This window comes from Pelecanus crispus, chromosome 12 (assembly GCF_030463565.1).
Source record: "Pelecanus crispus isolate bPelCri1 chromosome 12, bPelCri1.pri, whole genome shotgun sequence".
NCBI lineage: Eukaryota > Metazoa > Chordata > Aves > Pelecaniformes > Pelecanidae > Pelecanus > Pelecanus crispus.
In genome coordinates, this window is record NC_134654.1 from 29,540,110 (window position 1) to 29,556,564 (window position 16,455).

Below are 16,455 nucleotides of genomic sequence, written 5' to 3' on the forward strand. Positions count from 1 at the left end.
AACAATCAAGAGCTATCATCTTCCCTTGCCTTCAGTTGCCTTAAGGAAACCTGTTTCTCGGGGAAACAGAATAAATTAAAGTTGCCTCTCTGGCAAGAGGTCTGCATGACCAGGCATGCCAGGTGACATAGTGGGGGGACGGGAAACAAAACAGCCACAAAAAACCTCCAAACCCCCTCAAACAAGCAAACAAAAAACCTAAAAACCTGCAAGGAAACCTACACAAAGGCATTTCTGAAGTCTGCAGCCCATGAGCTTATATCCATGATGTAAGGAATAAAGAGTAATGTTTTCCAGGCTCAGATGCAGTGTTACAAAGATTATGGAACAAACTGCTCTTTTTCTAAGGGCACGCTGCTTTTAACACCTGTAAATGCACAGAATCTCATAGCACTGAAATACTGTGCATCTCCAGAGTTCAATATTAAACATGGAATTTGGAAATTAAAAAAAATAATTTTTAAGGATAATCTACAGCTATTAAAAACTTTGGAATTTACACAGCGTGTTCTAGAAATAACCAGTGAGAGCTGTAACTGGTGTGATCTGGGCCAAAATTCCTGTACTTGTTAGAAACCACTATCCTTTGAGCTACAGAAAGAGCTCATTCAGGGCCTGGTTCAAGGGAATGCATCATGTTGTTCCGGCTCATGAACAATGTTAAATGTTGAGTCCAATGACAGGATTTTCAAGTAATTAAATGATCTAGAAAGAAGCCCACAAGGTCTCTCAGGCCTCATACTGGCTTGGTAACATCTCAACGAAATTTACTGCAGATTTAGCATCTGATTATATCACAGCACCTCACCTTTGCGCTAAAGCAAAACATTTTCAGCAGGCAGAAGAAAAAAAAATATTAAACTTCTCAAATGATTACTACCACACTGTCAGATGCCACAGAGAGCAGCTGTTTGCAAAGAGCACCAGGAAAGCATTTCTGGAAAGAAAAGCACTACAGAAAAAAAAGCACTCATGGGTAAGTAGCTCTCTTCCTTCATTAATCCTGTTTAGATTTTACATGTTTTTAGCAACAACCAAGAAGTATTATTCACTTCAGTGATACCACTCTGAGAATCACAGAATCGCTTATGCTGCAAGGGACCTCTTGAGATCACTCGGTCCAATCCCTCTACTCAAGGAGGGTCAGCTGGAACGGGTTGCCCGGGACCACGTCCAGTTGGGTTTTGAGTATCTCCACAGATGGAGACTCCATAACCTCTGGGCAACCTGTTCCAGTGCTCGCCCATTCTCACAGTAAAAAAGGGTTTTCTTGCATTTTTCATGTGTATTTCCTTTACTTATAGTAAAGTTCATCACTGTAATATCACAAGACAGCTCAGCATTACTGGAAATGTTACAAAAATACACTGGTAACTTGTTTCAATGTCCCGGTGTATTCGTAACTATATAGATATCCCTCATTACACCACAACTCATTCAAGTTTTCTTTCAGTTTCATCTGTTCCAAGACTTATTTCTTACAATGCTTCTGTACAATTCTAAGTGTTGCTAATGAGCATGTTTTTCACTGCTTTAAACTCTGTGCAATCTGTTGTTAAAGAAAAATATAATTACTGGTGACAACAGAAGTTTAATTTTATACTCTTTCATGCTATCTGAACAAGTGGAAAGAGCTACAGGGAACTACAGATTCAGGTGTAATTTTTTCAAACCCCTTTCTACTTTCAAGTAGAAAGATAGCTGCACAGGATTAACGGTTGCATTGTTAATTATAAGAAAACAAGTAGGCTGAGGCGTCCCACTTCTAAGCTTAAATCACATCTACAGTTTCTCAACAAAGTATTTGCTACAGACCTGCAAGCCCTGCCTAAAGGCACAAGGCTTTACAGATGTATTAACTGGGCATTTCTAAATCCATGATGCAAGCAATATTTAACATATATAATCAAAATAAATCAGTATTAACAGTGAAGACTATAATCTCATAATGTACACAGATTAACCCTTTATTTTAGTGTTCACAGTATGAAACAAGGTGTTTGTTCTCTCTTCTGGCTGCAAACATCCCAACTTGACATACAAAAATGAAGCCAGTATTTAGATCTGATTTATGGATTTCAAAGTAAGTTAATAGCAAGTGTGGACCTGGAACTTGCTGCCAACAAAGGAATCAGTCTTTAATATTATAGTTGCGGATTTTTGCCACCTTAGAAGAGAGTTTTGGTTTTATGGGATGAGCACAAGATAAATTCCTGGATTTTAACTTCTGTTGAACTTCCAGCCTGGTTCCTCTGACTGTCAAATCTGCATCTGGCATTTCAAGTTTATCCTTGGCTTTGATATTTTGATGAGATTCTTCAGATTGCTCAGTTGAACATCTAACTTCAAACTCCACTGCTCAAAAAAAGAAATAAAAATACCTTGCAGTTATGTTTGTATTTAATTATGAGACTGGACAGTTGAAGAGAACTAGTTTACTCTTTTTCTCTAAATATATTGCTGCCATAGTGCCACACTGTCAAAGTCTTACATTGGGTAACAGAGCCATTTCTGTACATAGGAGGCACGGAACTGTCCGCTAAGGCTTGCTACGCTGATGGTATAATAAATACATCAGCATCTCCCGCTCAATCCTCACTTCATCTGTACCTGTTCATTCTCCATTAGCACCAGACTGCTTAAGAGAGGAGAAAGGAAGACAGCTGGAAGGTCAGCGTAACTGTTCAAGTCAAGCACTACCTACCAGTTCAGCTATTTTTAAATATCACATTTTACAAGCTTTCCCTTCTCTCAATTGTGATAGAACATCTGTATCAATCAAGGCAATACCAACACACTGGACAACACGACACAAAGTCAGACCTACCTCTTTCCATATTGTGAAACAGTGATAAAGTAGTTGGCTGCAATAGTTTGATCTGTTTCAAGAAATCACCAGCAGCCATAAAAGCTGCAGCAAAACGTGTTTTGATGGGCATGATCCAAAGGGCTCAAAGGCAATTCTGTGTGCTTGACAAAGCTGCACTACCACCATTATCTTTTGGGGTTTTTTTTTTTTTCATCTTCTCTCACAGAGGAAGGCATTTACCGTGGAAATCTTTGGGTTTGTTGTCCAAAGTATCTGTGCGTACCAGAGAGGACTAACTAAAAAAGTAACATCTTTGGGAATCAGGGACACTGGTCTTAATACCGATCGGAGTCCATTCTGCAGCCTCTCGCGTAATTGTCTGAAAACTACTATCTCCAACTAACTGAACTACAGGTTTCATTAGGTAAGATAAGTGGAATTGGTGTATCACAGTATTCATTGTAAGCTATAGATAATATTTACAGGTGGCTTGGCTCCAGCCACTTAATCCTTATTTTTCAAGGCACCGAGATTTTAACTTCAGATGTTCTATGGAAAGCCAAGGCAGACAGCAGAAGTAGTCATAATATACTTGCGATAACACACACTACAGCATTCTGTACTAGTCGGATTTTTTGAGCGTGACAGGCTTCAGTCCCAGGTAGTATTCAATCACAGAGCAAGAATAAGAGGTGCACAAATTGACAAAGGTAAGTTATTAGCAGGATAAGGTAAATTTTCATAGTCAACAGAACATGGTAGAAAATCCAAACAAAATTCTACACGGAAGGAAATAAAAAATATTCTCCAATTATGGAATTAATTAATCTATTGAGGGTTTATAGCTCTATGCAAAGCATGACACTGTGGCTAGTGTCAAAACATGACACCTGTCAAAATAATTTTTATGTTCAGGCTTAGCTTGAACCAGCTGTTCACTCGTGTGTGCAATCTCTGCACTGAGTCAGCTTGGTGGCATTTGTTATTACAGGTGGCAAAAGCTCAGTGCACTCTTGTGCTATTGATGTAAAATCACGTTGTTCAGCTTGCCACCTACTGGTTACCTAGAGATGTAGAAGATAGGAAAGAGGATGCTTGAGCCCATGGAAGACCTTTGAGTGTAATTTCCTGCCTGGAAAAAGGACTTTACAGTGCATTACCCTAGACATGTACCACATCTGGCAGATAATAAAGCAGAATTTCACAACATCCCCAGTTTAGACCAGTGCAGGCAGCAGTGTCTGAAAGGTACTGGATACAACTTCAAAGATTATTTTTCTTGAACAGGAGCCGCAGCAGAATGAGATTACCTCGTTTGTGGTCTAAATAACAGCAATGAGCAGATCCATAAATAGCACACAGTCAACACTGCTTACAGACAGTCTGATTTTTTAAATAGAAGGGTCTTTTGTATTGAACCAAGGGGATGACTTTCAGAAATAATGTGGGAGGCCCTGATCTTGCAGATCCAAAGGCAAAGTAACTAAGCACCAGTGCATCGCATGCATCCCTTCCTCTGAAATCTTCCGTATGCTTTTGACATTAGTAGAGACACTACGGTTGTAACTAGTAAAGGATACTTACCTAGGTGTTTGGAACAACACCACAGAACACAAGCATTCTATATGGCTATAGTAAAGTTTTGGACTGTCAAAAGTCTGTGTTAACACAGAAATTTAAAACCATGAAATCGCAAACTTGTAAGGTTAGTTCTACAAAGTAGAAGAACACAAAGAACTAGTATCCCAGAATTAGAAATGCCATTTAAAGTGAAATATCCTAAGAGAACACTGAATAAGGACCTTCATATGCTACTGGTTCTGCTCGGGACTGCTCACCTGTGTGAAGGACCTTGAATAAAATCAGCATGAATATGCACTGTGCAGTACAATTTAAATGCAGTAGCTTGGTTTTCACAAACAAACGATGAAAAAGCACACCTAATTTACAAGCCTGTAACTTACTTTCAGAAATGACCTAAGCAACAAGAGCTAGTAAGATCATAGTTAAGAGCCTAAACTACTTTTGAAAATGGACCTAAATGTTCAGTGTATGGAAAAGCTTAACATATCTTTTATGTGATGTGTGTTAACTACAGTCAGAAATTAATACTCACAGCTTATTTTCCAGAACTAGAGATACAGGTAGACATGTTGTGTAAGCAAACTGAAATTTCCCAAGATGGAAAATTTCATTTAAGAAACCTGTCACTAGCTATTTGCTTATGGCTAACTGTTTCTGAAGGAACACCAACTCAAACAAATCCCTATTCAGGAGAAGTACATTTAGGTGAAGAAAATGTAACTAGGGGATTAGTTAATATTTGTGAAACACTTCAAAGACGAAGTTTTATGTAACACAGAAAAGAAATCGTGAGTCTTTCTGATTGGAGCCGGAATGAAGCCAGAGCCAGAGTGCTCTTTCTGTTTGTTAATATTTTACCAGATTCTTTCTCTGGCCAGCTTTTTACCCACATGGATTGCTCTTAGAACTGTCAGTGATGTCAAAGCTGTTGAAATTCTGTCTAGTGTGGAAACACTTAAGATAGCTTTTGATCCATAAAGTATAGAATTTCAGACCACAGAGCTTTGCAAGTAACAGTAACAATGAGAATTATAGTACAAGAAACTCCCCTATCTAAGTTCAAGTAGTAAACCAGAAAAGTTACTTTACTTCAAAGCAGCTCAATCTCGTTCTTTGTTAGGCTACCATGTAAACTCAAATGCATATGCTCAGGACACAGTTCTGGGTATCTGTGGAGGTAGCGTTTCTCAAAATGTAAGTGGGACCATACACCACAACTGGAGTGCTCCTCTGGCATGGAAAATACAAAGTTTCATCTACCCCAAAAGTGTATGAAACAAGTGACTAGCAGGGAAATTCTAAATGCAGAAACAGCTTGCCTTATGCTCTTATTCCCTCTGCACTGACCCCAGCCTTGCTTGACCCAAGGAGATACAGCTGATCAGGAGCTTTTCACATCGTACCACAAAGCACCCTTCACAGTATTGGCTTCACTCTAAATGCAGTCTTACAGCTGAACTTTAACAGGTGATGTTTGCCTGCCTTTCTCAGAAAAACTAGCAAGTGTCTCCAACAGCAAGTAAAAACTTTATTAAGCTAAATTACTTGAAGAAAAATAAATCCCAGTTTTCTAAATGTTTTACAAAGCTTCCCCTCCTCCTGCCTAACATCTATTCTAAAATCAAAAAAGGACCTATAGCCCACAGGTGAATAGAGAAACCTTGCAGCAGGTACAGAAGCTAATCACATGGTTGTACACGTGTGTCATGATTTTCAGAGAAAAGCATACAACTCTTCTGACAAGCAACTTTCCTTTGAGGATGGCCTGTCATCAGCATGCAAGACACATATGATATGGATCACCAACAAAAGTCTCCCACTTGCTCCCAACCTCTGGGATAGGGCATATAAAAAGGAAAGAAATACAGAAACATATTTCTTATTAGTACAGTCTATGTATGTAATATTGGTGCTTTTAATATCATCGTGGCTTGTACCTGTCTACCTCAGTAGCGGGATCTTTTTCTTTCGGTAATACAGAACAATAAAAACACCTGAACAAGGAACCTGTGTTCCTTCTAAACCCTTTCTACTTATCTGAAGAATTAACATATAAATTACTAAATACATCTCATTCCTACAATACAAACTAAAAATCAGCAGGTGCCATAAGGAGAGAGAAAATTAAAATATCTCATAGCCTTCTGACTTGCTTGTAAGCTTTCACAAGTTCTGAATTCGATGGTGAAATTAATGAAGTATGTATCAATCCACTTCAGTAATTCAGTGTTAACATGTAGTCATAAACACTCCAAAACACACTGAGTCATTGAATTGTATCAAATGCTGGAAATATAGCAAATTAGGGCTTACTTGGCATGCCAACCATTTCAAGTCCCAATAGGCTGTTTTGTACATGAAAAAAACGAATGAAGCTGTTCAACAGGTTCAGAAAATCATTCTCATGCTACAATTGTTTCTGGTTCACCAGAAATGCCCATAAAACACAGCTGGTGTGACAGATTTGTACAGAGTTGGACTTGTAAAAGAAATGTTTGAATAAGCAAACCAACTTGCTTGCTTTGTTGCAAATAATTTCTTGTTACTGAGCTTTCAAGTCTCCGTGTGTGCCACCTGTATCTGAAAGCCCAGTACGGAGTCACTCCATCTTAATGACAGTTCTATCCACTGTGCCCATGTGTTTGATGAATGTATTAAAGTCAGGTGAGTGGTTTCAAACAGGAAAGATTGAATTAATTCTCCATAGCTCAGACATGAAAAATAATGCAAGCCACTGCTAAAAATCAGAACTCCTTGAAAATGTTGTATATTCTGCTCTGAGGTGATGTTTTTCCAAAAAAGGAAGGTTTTGCTTTCACAATCTTGTTTTCTGAAATGCAGAATTCAGTCTAGTAGAACTGAAGAAACCATTTGGATGGTTTCCTGGAGGAGAAAGCTAAGCAACACGAAAGAGTTTTTAAAAGTTCCTATTCTTGCAATGCAGTATTTCAGGGCCTGCATAGTTGAGTAAGAAGCTCTGCTCAAGTCTTCTTAGGGTAATGTGGATGCAGAGATCAAATTAAGGTTGTTCTCAGGAAAATATCACCCCTTACTGATGTTTCACTTGTTTCATGTTGGCTGTATCATCTTTCCCTTTTGCTATTCTGTAGATCCCCAAAAATCTACACTAAGTTTTGCAATGGTGGCTGGAAATTTCTAGACATTAAGAAACTGATGTCCTTGTAAGGCTGCCAGTGGTGTTGCATCACGCATGCAGCAGCATGAAACTGCATGGCACTATCAGTAATGTTTCAAAGACATCCTTTTGCTTATCCTGTCAATATAGGCCTGACCTGAAATACTCTTCCTATTTCAGTCCCAGCCCCACAAAAAAAGCACATGAATCATGACTGTCAGCACTATGTCCCTTCCAGTCCTACAGGTCTGTCAATGCACATTACTTTGTCCCTGCAATGCACTGCTGATGTGAATAAATACACTAATAATCCATCCTTAATTTTGAAAGCCCTTTTATTTTTTTTTTTTTTCTTGTGTGCTGCTAAAGATGGTTCATTGCATCTATACACTGGTTTAAAAATAGATGTAATGTAGGTTGGAAAGGACCTCTGGGTGAAATGTCACACCACTCCCTTCTCACAATGTATCTTGACACAACTTGCATCCGTTGCCTCTTTTCACTGTGTACCTCTATGACCCTGGCTCTGCCTTCTCCAAAATCCCTCACTGGGTAGGTGAAAAGCAGCAATCAGACCACCCATTGACTCTTTCTTCTCCACACTGAACAACCCAGCTCCCTAAACATCTTTGCGTGTAATGTGTTCCAGCACCCTAGCCATCGTAGTGGCTCTCCACTGAACTCCACTTTGTCAGTCCTTTGTACCAGAGGCTCCAAAACCGGACACAGTACTCCAGATGTGGCCTCACAAGTACCAAGTAGAGGGGAACAAACCACTTCCCTTAACCTGCTGGTTGCATTCTTGCTCCTGCAGTCTGGTATGTGGTTAACAGCACATGAGTATCTGTGTAATGATAACAGGTCACTGTTAATATGAAGCTCATTTGAAAAGGCTAAATGGCTGCCATATTACTCCACAGCTGCCATCAGCTCTCAGGAATAATGACAATGATAAAAATAACAATATCAAAACAAAAAAGCCCCAAACAACCCGCACAAGCCCCCACAGCATTGTAAGAAATAATCTATTGAATGCTACACCTCTTATTAAAAAATAAAAATCACCTTTACTTGGAACATTCCGGAGAAATGTTTGTCTGTCTATTTATAAAGGCCTTTATTAAAGAAGAGTCTGCAATCCTTCTGGGGAACATACTCTATTATTAGCCATCCTTAAAGTTTTTCTGGTATCATAATTTTAAGGCCATTACTTTTTGTCCCATCCAGAGCAGATGTTCGAACGGTTTTCCAAAGTTTTGCCAATGCAGGATTACTTTGTGAACAGGCCAACCGTTTGGGAGACATAACATTCACCTGCAATACACTGCTCAACATAATGGCTACCATTAAAAAGTTCCTTTACAATTTGCCCGTGAAGAGGCTACGCTTTACTGCACATATCTTACAAATGGCTCCTGCTAAAATTTCCAAGAGCATGTGGTGCTTTTTGTAGAAGTATAACATTGATTAATGTTCAGTCTATGACCTAGGTTTTACCTTCTCCTCTCATCTGAACCCTGATACTGTCTGACATGTAAGGTCAGGATACTGTCCCACATATAAGAATTTCTGTCTGCTTTTATTTTTTTATGCTCCAACTTGTTGCACTGGACTATAAAATTCTAGTGAATAACAATACCTAGTTCACTGTGTGCCCACAGCATATACCACACTATGCCCATGATCTCACTTTTGGCCTTTAGGTCTTAGCACACTAAGCACTATTGCAGCTATTAACCTGCCACAAAAATAATGATTAAGCAAGGATTTGCCAAATTACAATTTGGTCTAACAGTCACTTGGCAACACATGAAGTGTGCAATTCTCAGACAGACACTTTCATCTCTGCCCCAGATAAGGTTTAGATTATGTCAAAACAGAAGGGTATTTGCATTTTCCAGGAGCATTTAACAAAAGGGGAGAAGTATTTGCAACAATGGCATTAAAACCAGAGAGCTATATAGGCATTCCTCTTAATTCTTACTTCTGCTGGCAACAGTGAAATTCCCTTCAAGTAACTCATTAGATCTTCAGATTCTGATTACAGGACTGTAACAGCAGCAGCAGTCACATAAAAAAATTAGTGGAAGGGGGCAGAATCCACTACCGTACTTCCATTCTTCTAGAAGAGTCAAATACTGTGACTACTTCACAAAGCATGCTTACCTTGGTCAGTGTTCTTTTGAATACCGAGAACAGAAGGGCTTGATCCCATTTCTAAACTTTGCCAAATACCTTGGCAGAAATTATGTGCTCTAGATGAAGAAAGCTGGACCTGCTGGGCTTGACTAGGATTCTGCCCGAGTGGCTGACTTTGAACCATCTTTGAGGATGCATCTGCCTTTTGCTGCTCTGGCCCATGATTTTCAATAGAGAAATGTAGCTGAACCTGTTCAAATTCAAACACAATCTTACAGAGGTACACACTTTTCACATCAAAGACATCTGAAAATTGGTTAAATCTCACAGTGGCATCTTGGTCTTGGAACGATAGAAGGTTTCAGCAAGAGGCAAGACAAAAGAAAATTATTATTTTTAATTTTGAAAGGTTGTACAAGAAGATTAATTACAACATCATGAAAGGGATTGAGAAACCCTAGTTTATCAAGTGTTAACAAATACTATTTTGTACAGGAACAATGCAGAACTTAAAAAAAATACATATATTTTTAAGTCTTCCAGGAGATGACTGTTGAGCAACTGCAATTGAAAAATCCAACTGAAGGCAAATTACACTGGTGATAAAACTGCACTGTACCTCAGCGGATGGTAATTCTGTTTCTTCCCCACAGCTGCTTGGAGCTGCTTCTTCCTTTAAGCTAGGGCAGGCAATTAGAGAAGAGATCCTTGGGGGATGCTGTTGCTTTGCATACTGCAGGTCCTAATACAAAATATTACATTAACACAAATAATTCATGGTCTCTAAAAATAATACATTTATAGCTCAGTTTGCGGTTACACTGCTAGATTTAAAATAATCAGTCATAAATAATGTTAAACAAAATGATGTTCCCTTTAGATCAACAGGGCCAAATTACCCTCGTAATAAACCTCTTACTATATCTGTTCAAAATCTACATTTCTTGCTGCTGTTACTATCATCCTGCTTGTTACTCAAATTTATATTGTCAGGGTCATTCTTCACTTTTGTCTTTTCCCAGGATTAAATTACAGAAGAAGAACTCCCAAAGAAGTCCTAAAAAACCGAATAACATAAAGCAGCTATGGAAAAGTAATTTGTCAGCAGCTAAAAAACCTAGTTACCCCACGAAGTTTCACCAATTTTCAACACGTAGCAATTAAAGTGAGATTTGATGAAAAGCAAACCTCTTCGGCCCTGTCAAAGGAGACGAAAATAAACATCAAAGTTTTTTGCTATATATTTAAGACTAAAGAAACAGAACATGAGCCCATCATATAAAGTAACTGACTCTGAATTTTTTTGTAAAGGTGATGATCTTGAACACAGGAGCAAATGTAGCCTGGCTAGTAAGGGTGATTACTTAGAAGAAAAACACCCAAACTAGACTAGCAGTGTTCGGAAGCTCAACCTGGAGCTCAGCCTCAATGCAGGAGCTGAAGCCTCAGCAGGTATGTTCTGGGCAAGGAGCAGCCTGGAATGTCTCATTCAGTAGCCTCTGCTGAAGATGAACAGCTTGGATATAAGAAGGGTTATCCTTCTTTCTAGTCTGGACAAATTCCAGCAGTAACAGAGATGATCCCAAAGGTTCCAGAGCTGGAAAGATCCCCAGCGATAGCCACTTCAACCATGACCTCCAAGCAACCCATGAGCCGAAGAGGCTGGACAACTACTCCTGAGTTTAGCAGTTTATCTGGAAACTCATAGTCAGCTGCTACCTCTCCAACAGCCACGGACATATTATATGTTTAAAATCTATTTATTCTTACAAAAGCAAGAACAATCTTTTCAATTATTTTAAAAAGAACATGGGAGACATGAGATGTCAGAAAAATAGCAAACACAGTACCTAGCTCATTAAAATTAGGGCAAGGGAAGACTGATGGATGGGCAATGAATATTCATTGGTCTCAATTTAAGTCAGCTAGGTTCTAAGATGAGTTGTGAAAGAAAGAAAAATTAAAGAGGTGGAGAAGAAAAAAAAAAAAAGGTAAAAAATGTGGGTTTGAATTGTGGCAATTTTGCCCAGATCTGGAAATTGCTTTTACATATGTTTAGTATAAGCATTTAGCTAATCCTTTTCAGACCTCAATCCAAGCAGTGCACAGACGAAACAAGCCGCCTACAAAACATTTACTGAAATGCTTTGCTGGACCCTGATCTCCTTTGTATTCCCAGTGTTAGAGTTTAATTGCCTAAGAAACAGTTCACTGAACTGAAAGTTCAAGTGAACAAAGGATGCCAAGCTTGTGACTTTCAGTTAACAAGATGTTCATAAGCATCCTGAACAAATTACGTATCCACAATCACGCTGAGGCATTCCACAGTAAGTTCACCTGTTGGCAGACCACTTTCCAGGCTTCCTGCACACTTTAACAGCTGCCTCACCTATTTCCTTCTGAAACCCCACAAGAGGGAGATCAGACTCATAGGGTCAGAACTGTCATCTAGGACCAGAGTTGACCTTTTCACCTTCGAGTTTTACAAGAAGTTTAAGATCTCCTGCTCCAGAAGTAGCCCGTACCACTGTCCCATAAGACGTATCATTGATACGCCAGTGAGGCTATTTATTTAATGCTCCCCGATTCTTTTCTCTGAGGACCTTCCTCACATTACAACAAGATGCTAATACTTCTTGTGACAGTGCTGCTGTGACAGCTTTTGATCGGGTCCTCAAGACTGTCAATGAAGAGCTGCGAAACACTGCTGCATTCCCAGACCTGTTCTCACAGCGCTCAAATAATTTGAACCTTCCGAGTCTCGGAACCCAGGTGGCTTTCACTATGGTACGTCCTAACTAGTATTTTTGATGCCCTCACCAATACTTTTGATGGCAAAAGAACTTGATTAGATAAACGTGGTAAAATATACCAGATTCTCCAGCTCACACTGCACTTACCTGACTGACCTGTTACAGTTCTCAATTTCTGTTATCTTAGACTATCTGCTGTATCTAAGGAAGAATAAGTCTCCATTAGCTCTGTAAAGGTACACCAGATGGCATTCTCAGTTTATCACCGTCTGATGGATGGTTTACAATGTTTGTTCACACCGCAACCTTTAAAACTTCTTCAATGACTAATGGCCAGTAAAGAAGAACAAGGGCTTATTTTCACTCAAGCAGTCTGTTCAAATTTGGTTCTAATTGACTCTAACAGCATAGCCTTTTGGACTTCAGGCAACCTTTCTCTTTCAAACATCAGTGCCCCTCCTGTTGAGTATCTTCTGCTAAGAAGAAGCTAAGACAAATTCAAGCACCTGTGACAGGACATCCAAATACAGAGTTCTTCCCTTCCAGGTTCCCTCAGAACATATTCCAAAATGTTGCCATAGATTCAATCTGATAGATTCACCTTAGCCAAGAAACGCGTACCCATTTTCTTCCCCAAATGTATGCCTTTCCAGGCGGAAACACTGCTGCATACTTTGGATGCTTGGAGAGCCTGTTCCTTTCATATTTAAACGTTTGAGCCCTCCAAACAAGTACTACCTGTTTTTACTACTATTCTTTATCCAAGAGAATAGCAATCCTGCGCAGAAGCTGGATAACTGTCTGCCTAAAGACCTGACAGCAGAACACTGAACTTGACCCCGTCAACATTTGTTCTCAAATTTAACTGCTGAATGATCTTTGCACTTCAACTTTTTACACTATTTTCTTAAATCTACTGACCCAGAAGTTTTTGTAATTAGTCCAGCTAACATCCCTCACAGGTATAATTACATGGCTAATCTGCAGCGCTGTTTTATGGGGGGAGGGCGGAATCTATTTTCCACAGAACTAAATTGCAAATTGAAAGTGCATCATCCCCAGACATGCAACTGGTTAAATTAGTACGAGCTGAGTCACTTAACCTTCATTTACCTAATTTGTACAACTTACTCTAAGCAACTACAGAGGTTAATACGTTTTTTTTTTATTTTAACACCATTCTTAACTGTAAGAAAAATCAAATATTCATTAGAATTTACTTCCACTGGCTCTCTGGAGAAACTCACCTTTGTCATTCAAACTGCCTGGCCAGATGGTTCATATACTTTGTAATACACCTAGGCCAACCAGATATCATCTGAAGAAATTAGTGATAACTTCAGGCTCAAAAAAACCACAGGATGGCACGCTCAAAACAAATACGTGGTTATTCCATCTTACCTTTTTAGAATGTGTCTAGATGCAAAAACGTTTAAGACATTTTTAGAATGTGTTCAGATGGTAAATTTTTCAAGTACATGACTGACAGGTGTGATTTCTTAGTGCAATCTGACAACATGATAGGATTATCTCCTGTGTAGTTTCATATTATCACAGAGATCTTAGCAGGTAAAAAGAGAAACATTAAACTTCAATCTCCTACGTATTCCTGGATGAACCTTACGAAAAAAGGCTCTCAATCTGTTCTTGATTTCAGCTAAGAGAAATAAGAATGCATAAAGAGAGAAGTAAAAATAAACAGGGTCCTCCAGAGGAGATTAGCTTTAATTCAGTTGATTCTCCCCCAAAAGGCAGAGGAGACTGCAGTTTCAGTCTAATAGGCTGGAGGCTGACTGCTTGGAAAGCAGCTCAGCAGAAAAGAAACAGGAAACCTGGTGGACTATGAGTTGAACATGAGGCAGCAATGCATTCTTGAAGCCTTTGGCCAGCAGCATCCTCGGCTGCATCAGGAAGAGCACTGCCAGCAGGTCAAGGGAAGTGATTATTTCCCTCTACCAAGCACTGGTGCAACCACATTTAGAGTACCGTGTCCACTTTTGGGCTCTCCAGTACAAGACAGACATGGGCGTACTGGAGCAAGTTCAGCAAACAGCCACAAAGATGATCAATGAATTGGAGTATCTGACATATGAGGAGCGGCTGGGGAAGCTGGCCTTTTTTAGCCTCCAGAAGAGATAGATCAGGAGTGATCTTTTCAACATCTATAAGCACCTGATGGGGATGGTGGGAGAAGGTCAAGATGACTGAGCCAGACTCTTCTGAGTGGTATACAGTGGAAGAACAAGAGGCAATGGGCAGAAAGTGAAGTACAGGACACTTCGCTTAAGCATAAGGGGGGGAAAAAACCCCCCAAACCCCAGCCTTCTTTACTGGGAGGGTGATCAAACACTGGAACAAGTTGCCCAGAGAGGTTCACAGGGAAAGGATTTTCCCAATTGAACTTTGTTAATAATTCTACTGCAGTTTTATACCTTGGAGCAACAACCTCACCCTTTCTGAAAGAACATTGTTTACTGCCCTCAAAACTACAACGACAATCAGCTGCTCTGACACAATCCTCACAGGAACAAATCTGCTGATCAATTAAGTAAAGTACATAGTGAAATCCTGACTATCAAAGTCACTGGGAGGTCTGCCACTAGCTAGTAGGGGAGCCAGGATTTATCCATTTGTCTCTCTGATGAAAGCTGCAATTTAACTATTAAAAGTTGTATTTTAATTACAAAAGATAAGAGACATGTTAATTATATATCCTGCTTTCATATATGGAAAATGTGCTATTATAATAATTTGCACATGGGTGCTTTAAAATCCCACCACTGTGGATATTTGGAAATACGCTCGCTGATTAATTATTTTCAAGTTTATCTTAGAACATACTGCAAATCCTGCAAATGGCCTATCTTACTTATTTAAAACTAAGCTTTATGAAACTCACACTTGTAATTCAGGATTGCATTTATGCTGCATTAACACAAGTGTTTCTGAAATTCCTTGGATCAAAATCATGTTTAGAAAAGTTAATTTTGAAGTCCCAAATATAACCCCTTAAATAAGTGAGGTAACATCTGGCTGGCAGTCAGTCACTAGTGGTGTTCCTCAGGGCTCAATTTTAGGGCCAGTTCTCTTCAATGTTTTCATCAATGAGCCGGACGGACGCAGGAGTTGAGCGCATGCTAAGTAAGTTTGCCAATGATACCAAATTAGGAGGACTCGTTGATTCCCCTGAGGGTAGAGAGACCTTACAGACAGAGATCTTGACAGATTGGAGCACTTGGCAATCACCAACCGTATGAAATTTAACAAGAGCAAATGCTGGATTCTGCACCTGGGACAGTGTAATCCGGGATGTCTGTATAGACTCGGGGACAAGAGGCTGGAGTGCAACCCTGCAGAAAGAGATGTGGGGGTTTTGGTTGATGGTAAGCTCGATATGAGTCAACAATGTGCCCTGGCAGCCAAAAGGGCCAACCGTGTCCTGGGGTGCATTAGGCACAGTATAGTTAACCAATCAAAAGAAGTGATTGTTCCACTATACTCAGCATGGGTGTGCCCTCACCTCCAGTACTGTGTGCAGTTTTGGGCTCCACAATATGAGAAGGATATAGAAATATTAGAGTATGTCCAAAGGAGGGCAACAAAGATGGTGAAGGGACTAGAGGGCAAGACTTATAAGGAGCAGCTGAGGATACTTGCTTGTTCAGCTTAGAAAAGAGGAGACTGAGGGATGACCTCATTGCTGTCTACAACTTCCTCACAAGGGGGAGCAGAAAGGGAGGTACTGATCGCTTCTTTCTGGTGATAGGATGCGAGGGAATGGTTTAAAGCTGCATCAGGGGAAGTTCAGACTGGATATTAGGAAGCAATTCTTCCCTGAGAGGGTGGTCAAGCACTGGAACAAGCTCCCCAGGGAGTGGTCATGGCCCCAAGCCTGCTGGTGTTCAAGAAACGTTTGGACAATGCTCTTAAATACATGGTTTAACTTCTAGGTTGCCCTGTGTGGAGTCAGGACTCAAAGACCCTCATGGGTCCCTTCCAGCTTAGGCTATTCTATGATTCTATGAAATCTTCCA

At 39.8% G+C, this 16,455-nt stretch overlaps 1 protein-coding gene across 1 annotated transcript in view; it reads right to left on the reverse strand.

Moving 5' to 3' along the window:
* Positions 1-2,131: 2,131 nt before the first annotated feature.
* Positions 2,132-16,455, reverse strand: part of CCDC57 (coiled-coil domain containing 57) — a 39,357-nt gene continuing 25,033 nt past the window's right edge. The window contains 3 exon segments of the mRNA XM_075720173.1: positions 2,132-2,355; positions 9,765-9,918; positions 10,288-10,410. Of these exon segments, the coding sequence (XP_075576288.1) occupies positions 2,132-2,355; positions 9,765-9,918; positions 10,288-10,410 (501 nt within the window).